The sequence below is a fragment of the Dama dama genome, chromosome 22 (assembly GCF_033118175.1).
Source record: "Dama dama isolate Ldn47 chromosome 22, ASM3311817v1, whole genome shotgun sequence".
NCBI lineage: Eukaryota > Metazoa > Chordata > Mammalia > Artiodactyla > Cervidae > Dama > Dama dama.
In genome coordinates this window covers 31,302,059-31,318,750 of record NC_083702.1, presented here as the reverse complement: position 1 = coordinate 31,318,750, position 16,692 = coordinate 31,302,059, and the positions used below count along the sequence as shown (strand labels likewise).

General features: G+C 37.8%; 1 protein-coding gene across 1 annotated transcript; it reads right to left on the bottom strand.

Moving 5' to 3' along the window:
• Positions 1–813: 813 nt before the first annotated feature.
• On the bottom strand, positions 814–15,915 carry CMAS (cytidine monophosphate N-acetylneuraminic acid synthetase). Its single transcript, XM_061125122.1, has 8 exons — positions 15,563–15,915; positions 8,527–8,669; positions 8,214–8,369; positions 6,269–6,402; positions 4,443–4,537; positions 3,892–4,063; positions 2,617–2,770; positions 814–1,407 (listed from the first exon to the last, which is right to left on the bottom strand). Exons 1-8 carry the CDS (start codon positions 15,820–15,822, stop codon positions 1,217–1,219), a joined length of 1,305 nt encoding a protein of 434 aa, XP_060981105.1. The 5' UTR covers positions 15,823–15,915; the 3' UTR covers positions 814–1,216.
• Between the last annotated feature and the right edge of the window lie 777 nt (positions 15,916–16,692).

Genomic DNA, 16,692 nt, shown 5'->3' with positions numbered 1-16,692 from the left:
GACAAGATGTAAAGGAGATTAACGTAGAAGAGGATCCTTTTTGCTTCTATCTTATGTCTGCGCTATGGGGCTTCCCTGGTGGCTCAGAGGTTAAAGCGTCTGCATGGAATGTGGGAGACCCCGGTTTGATCCCTGAGTTGGGAAGATCCCCTGGAGAAGGAAATGGCAACCCACTCTAGTACTCTTGTCTGGAGGATCCCATGTAGGCAGGAGTTTGGTAGGCTACAGTCCATGGGGTTGCAAAGAGTCGGACACGACTGAGCGACTTCACTTTCTATGTCTGGCCTATAAGGGCAGTCTTTGGACTATACAGATTCACTCAGCCCTGACAGAGAAACAACTTCCTATATAGCACAGTCTGAGTGGCCTGCTTCTTGCTAGAGTTTTACCTGAACTCTTTTTATGGTGGAAATAGATGAAAATGTTCCACAGGAAATGGTTAGTGTTTATTAGTTAAGGGTCCACATGTGTGAGCTAACGCCCCACTCTTGGAATCTAACCAGGTAGGAGAGTGATTTGTGGTGGCTGTAAAATTGTAATAATAGCCAAATTTAGTATACAAAATCACCATGACCTCAGAGGTAATTGCAAATGATTTACTACAGATCAATATATAACCTTCACAATACACAAATTTACCCAGACACCTCTGTTTGTATGTATGCGCTGTCTGTATCCATGGAGGACAACAGGGCGCTCCACAGCTGCTATTTGGTGGCTTGTTTCTCACACCGATTGCCCTGTCAGTGTCTAAAGGAAATGGGGCAATGTTTGGTAAATCTCTTCTAAAACAACAAGGCAGTTTTCATCAAGTTTGTGAAATGTAATTTTATTAATTAATAGAAGGGCATGTCTTACCAGACAAACTATCCCCAAATAAATAAAGTTTCAGCATCATTAAAAGCACACAAATGCACAACTTTACAGAGTACGATACAAAGTCAATTTTGATGATGTTCTTACTTGCACTGACTAAAAATCTGAGAAAGACTGTAATCAATCTCTAAATGATTCCGCATAAAGAGGAAAAGTAGAGCACAGTTATTTCATAGAAGGTTTCAGAGTGAGAGTTTGAGTGCTTTAAAAGATATTAGATAGATCACAAATTAAATCACACTCTGTTAACATTACAGCATGGAATCATAGTTAATCAAAAATAAAAGTTAAAACAGCTGACGAAGGCTGCATATGTTCTTTTCCAACATAACACTACTTTCTACTTTTGGCATGAGTTGATGACCTTTTCCATGAGTAGGAAAATGTGCTCTGCAAACTCTCGGAGGGCACCACGGCCTCCACTGCTTTTGCAAATATATCCAACAGCCTTCTGGGCAGCGGCACAGGCGTCAGCCGGAACACCGCTGAGGCCCACTTTCTTCAAGCACTCCTCATCAGACACTTCATTTCCTATTAGGTCGAAGAAACACTGGTTGAATATTTAAAGAGATAAGGAATATTCTTTCTAAATAATGCAAAGAGCAGTCAATAAACAGTTCTGGCAACTTCAGACACTGCATATAAGAATGCTACAGATTAGATGGAACAAAATGAGTTAAAGTATTTCTATGAATAGTAAATACTTGAGGTCTAGTGTTTTTTTCTTAGGCAATTCAACATAAATGCTTATCAATTAGAGGAGAATGGAGTATCCTCTCTGTGTGCCATGCCTATTACAGGTACTAGAAATTCTACATATAAATTATAATTATTTAAACTTTTTTATGAAGGAAAATTTCCAATAAGCAAGAACCCCAAATTTATGTGGAATAATTATTAATGTTTTGCCTTATTTATCAATATTTTTATCCATTCCCTGCGAAGTTTTTTGAAGGAAAGGGAGAAGGAATTCCCAGACAACATATTTAAGCCATAAACACTTCACCATCTCCCTATAATACATACATTTTTAAGAAAGTAACACATTATCATCCAACTAACAAAATCAACAGTAATTCCTTACTATCATCTAGTAACCTAGGACACACTCAAACATCCTCAGCTGTCTCAAAACTGTCTTCTTATAGTTGATTTATTTGAATCAGAAATCAAAAAAGGTCCACATATTGCATTTTGTTGATATACATCTTAAGTCTCCCTTTAACAGCTCTGATTTGTACGCTGCTTAATAAATAATTATCATCACACTGACCTAACTATATCCCGCTCCCTGCCTTGCTTTTACTCTACCTCCCTCTCTTATCTTTCCTTTGATTGGATAAATTTCAGAAACCCCCAGGACCTAACATTCACCTTTCTGAATACAATTATTACTATAATATAGACCAAATACTACTAATAAAATGTTGGTTAAGAGTGTTTATTTTAAATTTGTTCTACATGTATCTACTGAAATTTTTAATTATTAAATATATGGAAATTTGAATTGTTTTCAGTGAAAGATAATAAATATTAAAGTATCTCTTTAGTGTTTATTAGGTAAGGGTCCACATGTGTGAGCTAATGCCCCATTCTTGGAATCTAACCAGGTAGGAGAGTGATTTGTGGTGGCTGTAAAATTTTAATAATAGCCAAATTTAGTATACAAAATCACCATGACCATACAAAAAACCATAATTATGGCTTTCCATTATTATGGCTGAAAAGAAGGATACCAACCAAGATATGCCACTTCTTTCCAGCACAGGCCCATTTCTTTTCTCCATTCATCTACAACCGCAAGCTTATCTGGCACATTGACTTCCATTTTGCAATCCAGTTTTAAGGAGGAGAGGGTCTGCTTTGAACAGGCCCTTTCTGAGATTAACCTCACCTAAAAAATAAAAGGGCAAAGTGAGAAAACAGACATCACTCACAATAAAATAATACCTTTTAAATAATACAAATCACAAGTGAGTAGTCCTTTGAAGGACTAGTTAAGAAAAATCAACTGACTTATTTTAAAATGATGAAGTTTCAGCAGATTTTATTTCTAGTAGTCCAATAAAGGTGAAAGACTGTTTTCCACAGTGGAAAGTAATCTATTTACAGGTAAAAAATAAAACATACATTGTCTATTAGCAATCTAAGATTCCCCTATAATTCATTTTATTCAGAGGAAAGTCTATAACTTGTCTTTCGACCTGCTCAGGAACACGTATTTAAGATCTCTAATGAACCATAATAAATCATCTTAAACTTCATTTTTGAAAATACAAATAAATATTGTTACTTTGAATTAAAATATTCAATTGTAAGAATCAGTTCAGTTCATTGCAGTCACTCAGTTGTGTCTGACTCTTTATGATCCCATGGACTGCAGCACACCAGGCCTCCCTGTCCATCACCAACTTCCTGAGTTTACTCAAGCTCATGTCCATTGAGTCGCTGATGCCATCCAACCATCTCATCCTCTGTCATCCCCTTCTCCTCCTGCCTTCAATCCTTCCTGGCATCAGGGTCTTTTCCAATGAGTCAGCTCTTCGTATCAGGTGGCCAAAGTATTGGGAGTTTCAGCTTCAGCATCAGTCCTTCCAATGAATACTCAGGACTGATTTCCTTTAGGATGGACTGGTTGGATCTCCTTGCAGTCCAAAAGATCACAAGAATAAGCTACATTTTTAAAAAAATCCATCTGACATTTGCTTTCTTCCAAATGCTGACACCTATTTTCTATGAAATCTTTCTGGTTGCAAGATCCTATGGGAAATATTAGGTAGCACCTATTTAAAATAATATATTCACATTCATTAAATAAACAAGAAATCTATTTGTTGACAGATTCCTAATACTCACCTAAAAGTAAAAACAGCATAATTTTCTAGGCATGTCAAGGTTAAATTTGAGACTCTTTAACTGATAATATTAAAAATCTAAATCTCTTATTTCAGTCACATGTACCTTGACCCTATATTACAATCTTGAAAAACATTGCTATGTTCAGGGGGCACATACCTCAATACCACTTTTCTTTAATAAACTTATCCCAATAGCATCTTTTACATCATAAGATATTATTTCTTTTTGGTCTCCTGATACATAAATGTGGCCATTGGTGAGACATCCATCAATATTGCAAACAAAAAGTTTTATCTCCTTCAGTTTCTCTTTGCCAAAATAACCGTATCTAAAAGAAACCAAAACAGACCTTTGAATCCAAGTGTGAAACTAATCACTCCCTCTCATCTGGCTAACACCAATAAACTTGATAATTCATTCCCATCCAATTATTCAAACATTGCCTTTTCAAGTTACTTCACACACAGACTTCAGCTTATAGTGCAAGAACTTTAAGTGTGGTCCAACCAAACTATGTGGTTCTGAAGCTACTGAATAAGCTATCTACAGGCAAATTTTATGTATATGTCTTCCTCACATAAGCAAAATATTACGAAAGATTCTAAGATGTTTGGAGGATCAGAAATCAGTGTCTAAAAGTGAATTTAAATGCATCTACTAAAAATAATTTATGATCTAGTGCAAAGGCTGTGAGGTCTTGTTTTCACCTTAATACTCTTTGTTCTGCAATAGGCCAATCAATGTCCACATCGATGTCCACACTGTGCTCGGCTCTCATCTCGTAGTACGCCATCTTCCCACCCTAAACACATTATGAGTGCCGTGAGGACTGTTGTCAACACGCATTCACGTTTATCCACAAATTTATTAAAATACAGAACAATGAATTCACTGCTACAGTACTAAGAAAAATGAACAACCCAACAATATCAGACATACAACAAGCAACTTCTTTTGGATGGGAAAGCTTCATATATTTCTTAACACTTTTCAAATGCTACCTACACAGTGCAAGTTCCCATTTTTCAGAATTCTATTTTAACATTGAATGCGAGTAGAAATAATACATATCCTCCAGGGTTCTGACCACAAGGAATTTTCTGAGAATCCTAGTTGTATTCCCTTTGTTCTGGTAAGTCTCTCCCATCATCATCCAAAAGTAGCAGTATAAGTATTTTGGGAACTTCTGTTCCTATTTGCAATAGGGGTCAGACTGGGGAGGAGTAGGAACTGTAGTTATCTATTGCACAGAACTGACCCCTGAGGTACAGACAGGAGTCAACAATAACTGAACAGATCACATGTGGGCAAAAGCAGAGCAATGAGCGTCATGATCCTGGGGTATGCATAGGGCAAGAAGGTTGAGACGCTTCTTATGATTGTAATCACTGACAGGTCAAGATCAATCACTGGAAATTTACATTTTTCACAGTTGTCAGTCTCTTTAGAAATCTTGTTACAATGAGGAACTTCTATTTTTCTCCACGCTTAGGAAAGGGTCAAATTATAGTCCCCCTTAGCAAAGAGCATAGGGAGAGTTGTACCTATAGATGTCAAATCTAATTTTCCTGAATACTCAAACTTAACTGAACAGCTAGCCTACGGTTTGCCTACTAACCAGAAGACTGGAAAATTTCTTCCCCTTAGAGAACGAGTCACATTAGAATTTTTACTATAAACAGTAGAGTTTGGGGGTTTTAAAATGCTATTTTTTGAGTAACATAAGGATCTGAATTAAAATCCTAACAATGCCATTTACAACTTGTTTTGCTCTGAGCCAATGACTTCATTTTTCAGAGCTGCCATTTCTTCCTCTGAAACAAAACTAGGAACATGCACTTTATTTCATTATATGAGATAACCTATGTAGTATTTCATATGATCAACAGTAGGTGTTGAATCAACAATACCTATAACTAAAATGAACAAATAGTATATGATATGACCATGTAAGCTCTAAAGCTGAGAGAGGCATCCAACCCACTTATTATAAAATAAGAACACTTATTGTAAAAGGAGAGCACTAAGATTCAGAACAGATAAAATGATATATTCAAGGTTAAATAGTTACAGATAGAGATATTACTATAATCTGGTTTTCCTGATGCCCAGGTTGCTGCTCTTTTGCCTCTACTATACTGCTGCATTTTTTTTTTTTTTGGTCTCTTTAAAAGCCATAAAGATTATTTAACTGTACAACCACAACTTGACAATAATACAACCATGGATTAAAAACAGAGTTTTGAATGAAATAATATGAATACCACAACATAAGTAGAATACTCAACAGTTGATTTCTTATCTTAATGTTAGAATTGTAGCAGAATCCTTCGCATATTCACTGAATGTATCCCAGATCAGTTTGGGGTAAGTGTGCCAGATAAATGCCTCAGATGATAAATCTTGTCAGTTACTCCTTTTCCTCTAGGGGTTGATACTTTCCTTTATGAACAGTGCCGCACTGCTTTTCTTAGAACTCAAAGTACATACACAAAAGGGTTTAAAAGATTTTTTCCAAAACGAGAGTACAAACCTGTAAGTAACCCATCTCTATCAAATGTCTTTTAGCAAAATAAAACGAGCCATTTTCATATAATTCTCCATCCCAGTCTTGTCGACGAGGTCGTTTAGCTGGATTCAAATTCAGAGGCTCAGTCATTTCACGAACTAAAGGCAAAAAGCTACAATAAGTCCCAGGTGCTCTGAACACTGAGATAGTTCATTCAGTAATTTTTTTAAAAAAGCAAACAAAAATAAACTCAAAATGTAGAATATTTCTGTTTCTAAATAAACAATTTAGAAGATTTTTTAAAGGAACAAAACCTCTGATAACAACTCTCAGATGATATATTGATAATAATTCTGATAAATAATTCTGATGATTTATCTTTGCCTGTCAATAATAATAATAAGAGGAAAATAAAGTATCTTATGGAGAAATCCTGAATAATTACGGTTTTAAGGGATTCATACAAATACAATGCTTTGGGAGGACATAAAAGCAACCTTAGTTGCCAAAGAGACATCTGACTATGTCACAGAGTACATATTACAGTACTGTTCTTAATGGTTGTAAAGTATTTGATTTTATGGATAATCTAGTTTTGCAGGGTATTTAAGTGGATTTTTTCTCTCCATTGTTGGCATATTTCTCTATAATTTCTTTCCTAGAAATGCAACCTGGGGGCTGGCAGAGTCAAACCTATGTACATTTTATTAATAGCATACTATAGTACATACTGGAATTCCCTTGCCTTTTCACTAAACTTTTTGCAAATTTGTATTTGTTGATATGTATAGGTATTTTCCAACCCTTTTTAACTTTAATCATATAAAACTTTATCATATAAAGCTCAACATTCAGTTTAACATTGAGTTTCCTTGACTTATTCAAAAGTGTGCTTTCCAAGCTTTAATTCTTCCTGTATTTTATTTTTGATATTTAGTGGTGGTGTAGTCACTAAGTCGTGTCTGACTCTTACGACCCCATGGACTGCAGCCTGCCAGGCTCCTCTGTCCATGGGATTGTCCAGGCAAGAATACTGGAGTAGGTTGCCATTTCCTTCTCCAGGGGATCTTCCTGACCCAGGAATTGAGCCTGGGTCTCCTGCATTGCAGGCAGATTCTTCACCGACTGAGCCCCTTGATATTTAGTGAATAAGTTCAAAATATTATATATATAAAACAATGATTTGCTACAGAGAAGATACTCAACAATTGTTTATTGAATGAAATCAATAAACTAGTCATTGATATATTTTATTAATTTTGATGACATTCACATTTAGAGACTGAAAATCATTTTCTGCCTATAACTTTTCTTCTTATCTTAATAGCTCTTTTGTGGATCTTCTCCATTTTTACTGCATCTTCCTTACTATCTCCTTTAAATCAAACACAGGTTAGAGACAATTGGCCCAGTTTTCCTACCCTCAACAAATGTCAGGACTGAACAGAAATCATACTGCCTTTCTTCATGTATGTTTCATTTACCTATTTGTTGGTAATTCTATTCTTTGTGACATATTTTGCTAGTTTGTCTGGAGAGAAATAAGGCTCTAACTAAATGTTACGGTACTCTTTTGGCATAAGAAGTTGTGAACTTTGCAAAGCAATTCTACAGATTCATTCTTGAGGTTCTCCGGAACTTTTTGGTGGAAGACTTCTATTCCCACCATTCTATGTGATTCATATGTAGAACAACACAAAAGTATCTGCTCTAGAAAAATGGCATATTTGCCTCAAAATACAAATAGAGGGTTAAAATAATCCTTTGTAAAAAGAAAGAGAATTAATTTGGTTTCCATTGTTTTGTCTCAACAATCACAAAATTTAGAACTGATTATAAATGTTATTATCTACTATAGTGATAAAAATCCCACGTTCTATTTTACTGCTCTCTTTTTAACTCATATTTACATAAGAAAAATTAATTTTCCGTAAGATGAGCTAAAATAAAAATCAATACAACAGATTACCTCCTTTCTGAATTTCACCCCATCGAAACTGATGCCGTCTCACAACAGAGAAAACAGAATCGTATCCTTCTTCTCGAATCATTTCTGCAACTTTTTGAAGATCAGTAGGATGTAAACATGGAGAAGTAGCTTGAATATTTCCTACAATGTCAACCTCTTAAAAAGACAAGACAAATGAAAAGAACATCAAAATGAAGTTCTTTGCAAGCAAGTAATACTAAGATCTAAATTCAAATGTTAAACAAGTCTTGTGAAATGAGTAACAAGTTGGAAATACATAAAATTTCGAATAAACTATTAGTCAAATTCATACCATTGTGATAATTAAGAAATTCTATGATGGCATCTAGTGAGGTAGAACTGTCTTTTGAAGCTTCAGAACTTCTTCGGTGAACTTGTGCACCAAACTGTTTGGCCACATTCTCAATTTCATCATGGTCTGTTGAAACCCATACACTGTACAGATATTAAAAAAAAAAAAGCCAAATCACTAAAAAAAAAAAAAAGATAAAAAGGAGCTCTGCAACCCCCAAAATACAGTTTACATAATGTTAGAATAGTTTTTGTACCATCAAAATAATGTTACAGATTCAAAGCAATATAAAATTTAGAGAAAAATAAAGAATTTTCTATGGAGACCACACTTTTAAATGCTTGAAATATAAATGTGGTCCCAGATGTAATATTTATACTTATATTATATATAACATTTATATACATATTGTTTACACAGCCCTAGATATTTTATAAAATTAGAAAAAATGGATATTTTTAAGGATAATGGTTTATTAAAAATACTAGTAACACTGGAAGTTCAAATCTAAAGGAAATAAAGAAGATACTATTTCTTTTTTCCCATCAAAATCCAAAACATTATATAGTTAATATGCCTGCTGAGAAAAAAAATGGACGTGGCTTAGCCAAATCGCAAGGCTGAGTTTCAAGCTTAGTAAAGACATATGCCCAAAACAGTCAGACAAGCCAACTCTTTTTTGGGCGGGATGGGGGCAACTAAAAATGGGTACATAAATATCTGAACACAGAATCAACTGGGTGAACCCACCAATAACAATCAAAGTCGTGGAGAAAATGACTTGACTGGCTCTGGAGAGCTTAGTGTAACAGCTCTATTAACCACACCTTACGTAGCTGACCTTTTGAACTTTGTAAGGTGATAGCTCACAGTAAAATATAAAACATTATTTGGGAGATGCACAGTAGTCTCTACTGAAGTTTTCTCAACCTTCACAAATTTCCATTGCTAGAAATAGAATGTTTTACTCTAGCCACAATGCTTTTAGACTGACATTCCACAAAGACTTCTGAATGCCTTCTTTTGTATATGCACATACAGTTGATCCTTAACCAACACAGGTTTGAACTGTGTGAATTTTTTTCAATAAATGTATGGGGAAAATTTAAGGAGATCTGCAACAGTGTGAACTAAATTGCAAACTCTGCACCCTAGTACTATCAGAAAAAATAAAGTTAGGTATGCTATGAATGCATGAAACGTATGTAGATAATGGGTTTCCCTGGTGGCTCAGATAGTAAAGAATGTGCCCACAATGCAGGAGACCTGGGTTTGATCCCTGGGTCAGGAAGATCCCCTAAAGTAGGAAATGGCAACCCACTCTAGTATGCTTGACTGGAGAATTCTGTGGACAGAGGAGCCTGGCAGGCTACAGTCCATGGGGTCACAAAGAGTAGACATGACTGAGTCTTTCACTTTACTTTACTTTCAGGTAGATAATAGTCTACCCTCACATAGGTATAAGATGAATGATACTTAATATAAAGCTAATAATGTTGCAGCATCTGCCTACAATGAGGGAGACCCAGGTTCAATCCCTGAGATGGGAAGATCTCCTGGAGAAGGAAATGGCAACCCACTCCAGTACTCTGCCTGGAAAATCCCATGGACGGAGAAGCTTGAGGTCACAAAGAGTCGGACACGACTGAACTACTTCACTTTCACTTTCAATAATGTTGCATTTTTGGCTTTTAAAAAATGGAACAATGTTTCTGACACTGTATTATGAAAATGACTGTAATACTGTATACCATAAAATTTTTATAACGATTCATTCATTAGTGTGTGTGGGTTAGGCTACCATGAAGCAATCATACTGATTAATATAGACCACCATTATTGTTGTTTAGTTGCTAAGTCCTGTCCAACTCTTTGTGACCCCAAGGACTGTAGCCTGCCAGACAACTCTGTCCATGGGATTTCCCAGGCAAGAATATTACAGCGGGTTGCCATTTTCTTCTCCAAGGGATCTTTTTGACCCAGGGACTGAACCCTAGTCTCCAGCATTAGCAGCTGGGTTCTTTACCACTGAGCCACCAGGGAAGCCCTAGACTACCACAAAGCAATCATATAGCTGCTTCTTTGTTATCAATGCCTAAATCATTATACCTGTAGATAAATATCAATTTCTTTTTCACAATATCTTTTCATTTTTGATGTTCAGTGTTAGTAATATATGTAACATCTACAGTGTTTTGTATCACATAAGACAATACTGATGTAGGTACTGATAGATGATTCATCTTGTAAACAAAGTAAAATTATGATATCAATACAGCCAAGTACTATAAATGTATTTTGTCTTCCTTATGATTTCCTTGATAACACTTTCTTTTCTCTAGCTTTACTGTAACATACTATATAATAAATATATAAAATGTGTCAATAAATAATGAAAATAAATAAAACTAAATAAAGCATAATGTGTCTCAGATATAGAGAACTAGTGGTTACCAGTGGGGAGAGGGAAAGAGGGAGGGCCAATATAGGGGTAGGGAGAAAAAAATCAGATTACATGAAATCATGTGTGTAAAACTTTTGAAAACTGTAAAGCACTACAGAAGTTAAAGAATTTTTCCTTCAATTAAAAAAAATAAATTTAAAAAGTTGGATGCTCAGTTGTGTCTGACTCTTTACGACCCCATGAACTGTAGCCTGCCAGGCTCCTCTATCCGTGGAATTCTGTAGGCAAGAATACTGGAGTGGGTAACCATTCCCTTCTCCAGGGGATCTTCTCAACCTTGGGATCAAACCCAAGTCTCCTGCACTGCTGGCAGATTCTTTATCATCTGAGCCACCAGGATAGACTTAAAATAAAAAACAAACAAAAAAAATGTGTTTATGATATTAGGAAGGGTTTGGTCAACAGTAGGCTACTAGTAGTTAAGTTCTGGGAGATCAAAAGCTGATCTGGGACTTCTAACTGCCCTGGCTGAGGAGGGGAGTTGGCACCCCAATCCTCATATCGTTCAAGGGTCAACTGTATTTCTTTCACTCCTTTCATTCAACATCTACTGAATGAAAGAGAAACTGCATGTTTCAAACATCTATGCTCAACTGTCAAGAGTGAAAAGAAAGAAACTCAAGAAAAATTCCTAACAGCTCTAGATTTAAGAAATTCCCTTTACTATTGGCAGAAGGAAGATTTAAATCTAGAGATAAAGTCAATAAACCCCCACCCTGCCCCTTAATTTTTTTCAGAGGAAGCCTAATAAACAAGATGAGCCACTGGCTAGAGGTCAAGTGTGTCATGTCTACTCATGTCATTCTGCAAAAGGCAGAACACGGAAGCCCTCATTTCCCTCCACTGCAAAACAGGAAATAGTTTTGGGATAAGTTTTTTACTGGAAAATGTCACAAAGGTATACAACAAACTGAAGTACCAATGAAAACTCAGTAAATTTTTTAAAGAGAGGATAAAAGGAGGGTGGTGATGGTAATAAAGTAAAAAGTAAACAGTAAAAGAGACCAGTCTTTTGACATCTAGTTAAATCACTAACCGAAATAAATTACTGAAGCCATTTACTTTAATATCCTGATCTTTACTGCAATAAACATTCAACACTTCAGGATTCAGTGATCTTTTGGAAATGCTTAAAGGTAAATAAAAACAGAGGTTTGCCTATGTTTCTTCTTTCATTATTCATTTATTCCTTCTTTCATGAAATGGAAATGACTCCTGACTGCGTAGTCTGTTTTAGGCCCTTCCCTGGACACCAGGGATGCAAAATCCATTGACATGAGAAATTCTCAACCTACTAGTAGAAATAGAGAATGGCCAGGAAACAATAACTGACCTTTCTATAATGCTTTACTTTTTACAAAGTATTTTTATAGTGCCTGCTATATAACAGGTGCTCAATATATACTTGCTGAATGAATGAAACAGTAAATGGTTAAGAGCATGGACTCTGAAGGAAGGGCTTCAAGTCTTGGCTCTACCACAAGCTAGTTATATGACCTGAGGCCAAATGTCCCTAAGCCTAAATGTTCACTAAAACAGAGGTGACAATGACAGCAATTACCAAATATGGTTGTTATGAAAAATCAATCTAAACCACAATATAGAATAAATGTTTAATAAGTAATAGCTATTGAAAATAATAGGAATGGTGATAAAGGAACAGTTGACAGTCTCATTTAATCCTCACACTAGCTCTGTTTGAAGGAAAACTGAAGTTTTGCTTTCAGACCTTCAAAGGTCCAAACGTTTAATTTATATGTATTATGTAAAGCAATGGCACTATGAATATGAAAACAACATTCTACATGTACACTTAAAATACAATGATCATCATTTATTACATCATCATAAGGAAGTCAATCATTTCCACTCAGCTAAGGGGCATCATTACATTAGCAAGCTCAAGAGAAAAGGATGAGCAAATGAACAGGTCTTTTTAATAAAATTTAAAATCAAGTATAAAGTAAACGTCAAAGTGGAATGCCAATGGCTTTACCTCAAATGAAGTCATACTACATCTAACAGGATGAACAGGAGTATCAACCATGATCCCTATAACAGAAACTTCAAATCATAAACTGCCATTTCAAGGACAACACAGCCCAGGCCTTTCATTAATCATAAATCCACACCCTAAAAGTGAAAAACACTTATGTTTATTTTTCACAAGTATATTAGGCAACATGTAAAAAAATCGATTCACTCTAAGATTTACTTACACAGCATTCAACCACTGTTGAAAACCAAGCTCTTACAAACTCAGCTCTCACAATGACTTTTTACTAAATGAAAATAATATCTCAGCAATATTTTCTGTTAACTATGTAAGTTAATGGGCAAAGATAGCAACCTTGAAAGTATTGTTAACTTTGATTCTAAGGAGGCTAGAAACTCAATTAAGTCAAAATGATTTTGGACAAAGTAATCTCCAGGCCTGAAATACAAATCAGGTGAGCTGCAGTTTTCTCCAATTCCTTCACAGGGTAAATAGAATTTCTGAAGAAAGTAGAAGGTGAGAAGCAGGAAGGCTGCTCCAAACTGACTACAGCTTTAGAACATGTCAATTATATTCAAACCTACCCCTTTGGAGTGGTAGATTAGACCTCAAAGGGAAGCGAATGAATGGATAATTACAAGCTTCCTAAATTAACTGTTGAAGGAGGGTGTATAGGGGCTATCTGCCAGAAAGAAGGTAAATCCTCCTGGCAGCATTGAGCACTCCTTTTATGGGGCTGGAATGATCCTAAGAACAAGGCCTTTAAGCCGTTAGAAACCATGATGGAGTTTGGTTGACCACAGAGGCTTGGATAGAGTTGCTATGTGTAGAAAGTTTTGCAGTTTTCAGCAAAACCACCCCCATACCATAAAAGGGAGCGCCTTAGAGGAACCAAGAAATAGAGGATTATGGTGATCAAGTGCACCAACCCCTTACTTTCTTTTTCTTAAAAATATGAATTACTACCTGATACAATACAGTATATTAACTATCTTCTCCCTATTATAATGGCAGCTCCGTCTATGGATGGACCCTACTGCTAAACTCCTGGTTAAGTACACATAACAGTGCCTGTCACATAGTAGGTAGTCAATAAATATTTGCAGAATGAATGAATCATTTTTGCTCTTGAATTTGTATCTCAAACACAGCCTACCTTTTTTAAGGTTAAGCCAGTTTGAAAAGGGTTTCCTGACATACGCAATCGGAGTTGTAAAGGAGTTCTGTTCTCAAATCTATTAAGAATGTGATTTTCATCTCTGGTTTATGTCACAGAAATAGGGTTTTATTACATCACTACTAACTTAGATGCACCTTCTCTCGATCCTTTTTGTTTTCCAGTGTGCACCTTTTGTAAGGAGGTAAAAATGTCCCAAAGTCTGTGAGTTTCACAGGGAAAGAACCACGTCACAGTCATCTTGTAATCCCCTTGGATGTGTATGGCAGAAACTCAGCCTCAGTGTTTACTGAATTGAACCAAATCCCCAAGTCTTTCCCTATCTCTCCTCTGCACACTTCCTGTTACATTACTGTTATTAATATCTTTGTGTGCAGGCTCCTATTCACTCAGCACCACCCAAGACTTCCTTTGGATAAAAACATCAAGAAAATTAGTAAACTTATACTATTTTGGTATCTCCCTTGTAAACATGTTCGGTTAAATGAAAATCATTTATCCACATATTAATGTATGTAATTAATATGCTCCAGAGACAGCCATCTCTTTAAAAACCAAAACTCGAAAATCAAAAGGTGAAGATAATTTACTTTTCACGGGGAACAAATTCAAGCACAATTAGGTTGAAATTACCATGTGTAAATTCATTCTTGGCACAGAAAGCCTCCTCCCCTTTATGAATGACATAACTCCTGACTAACATGGCATATAGCCATGTCTCTTAAATGATGCACAATTAAAACCGTCCTTAGGGCAAACGAGGTTCCAAAGGTATGATCAAATCTTTTAGAAGCATTTCATCAAACAGCCCCGCGGTACGCTTTTCCACTGTCTCGCACCCAGGTACAAATGTGGGCAGCTTTCTAGATTGTGCTGACTCACAACAGGCTTAGAGTATTTTCCAAAGGTCAGGAAAGGATCTCCAAGCTGAGCTGGAATGAGAAAAGCCTTGACACCCCACTCCATTCATGAACCTGACGCCTCCTTAATCGATCAGCACCAGGTGGGTGGGAGACGCTGAGCAACAGGGGAAAGCTAGTGGCCTCCGTCTAAAGGAGTTATTATCGCAGACGTTTCACAGGGCTGGCCTCCTTGCCTTTACCCTAAGAGGTCAACCTGGGCCGCGCAGACTTTTGAGAAGAGGAAATCTCCCTTTTTACGGGTGTCAATTCTCAAGGGCTGGGGCAGGAACAGTCCCAAGTTCATGGCTACCAGCAGTTACGGAACAAGGAAGAAACTGGAGCCCCGCCTCCCCCGCGGGCAGCCGGGGCCCAGGCACCCTGGATCTTGTGCACCCCTTCCGGGGGCCGCTGCCCCTGGAGCCCTGGCCCCTCCGGAGGCCCGGCTCCCCCTCTCGACCCCCGCCCAGGCCGCGCCGCCCACTTTCGCACATGCGCACCTCTGGAAGACCCCCGAGTCCAGGGCCGCACGCAGGACCCAGCCAATGAGCGGGACCCCGGCCAGGTGCTTAATGTTCTTCAGGGGGATGCCCTTGCTGCCGCCCCGGGCCAGGATGAGGGCCGCCATATGCGGGGGCTTCTCCACCCCTCGGCCCTGGCCGCCGCGGGAGTTGCGCTGTAGCTTCGGCGGCCGGCCCCGAGAGGGTCGCCCCCGCGGGTTGGAGACGGAGGTGGCGGCCCCCTTCTCCACCGAGTCCATCTTCCTCCCACGCCTTCTCCCCAGCTTCTCCACATCCGGGAGCTCTTGTCTCGCCACCTCAGCTCGGCGCCGCCCGATCTCCCCGCCCGACTGCCCGCGTGGGTGGCTGTTCCCGGCCCCGCCCACCTCCGAACCTGCCCCCCTCGCTGGGCACGCCGGGAGTTGTAGTCCGTGGGTCGCTCGCCGGGCCAGTAGGCTCCGCCTGCACGACCCCCAAGCCAAAGTCCGGCACCGAGAGCCCCGTCCTGACTGGAAGGCTTCTGCGGAGCTTGATATTGTGTGGACACTAATAAAATAGGCAACATGGACACTAATAAAATAGGCAACTTGGACAACAAATAGTTCTTCTGCTGAAGAATTTCCCCATTAGAAATTGTAGTGGGTTTCCCACATCACACCCCGATGCACCCTAACTCGAAACAATTTTCATTTAAAAATTTAAGTGTCCGTTTTCCTGCTATGCTACCGACTCCTTGTTTCTAAGAGACGACCTCATTCGAATGTCCTCCAGGCCCTTTAAATACAACATTTTTAAAAACAGCTCTGCCTATGAGCTCAAACTGCTTCTATATTTGCATTTACCTTTTCTTTCTTTCTTTTTTTAAATTGAGATATACTTGACACGTAACATGTTCATTTCAGGTGTACAATGTAGTGATTCTGTGTTTGTGTATAGTGAGATATGATCACTACAATGGGAATATTTCTGTCTGCATTTTCTACCAACATCACCATCCACCTAGATGGAAAAACTTGGAAGTCAACCTTGCTTAGTCCCTTCTAAGTGCAACGGACATCTGTTCGGTTTTGTTTGTTTGTTTGTTTTTGGACTACTGAAATCTTTTCCTTTCAGGAATTGTTAGCTCTCTT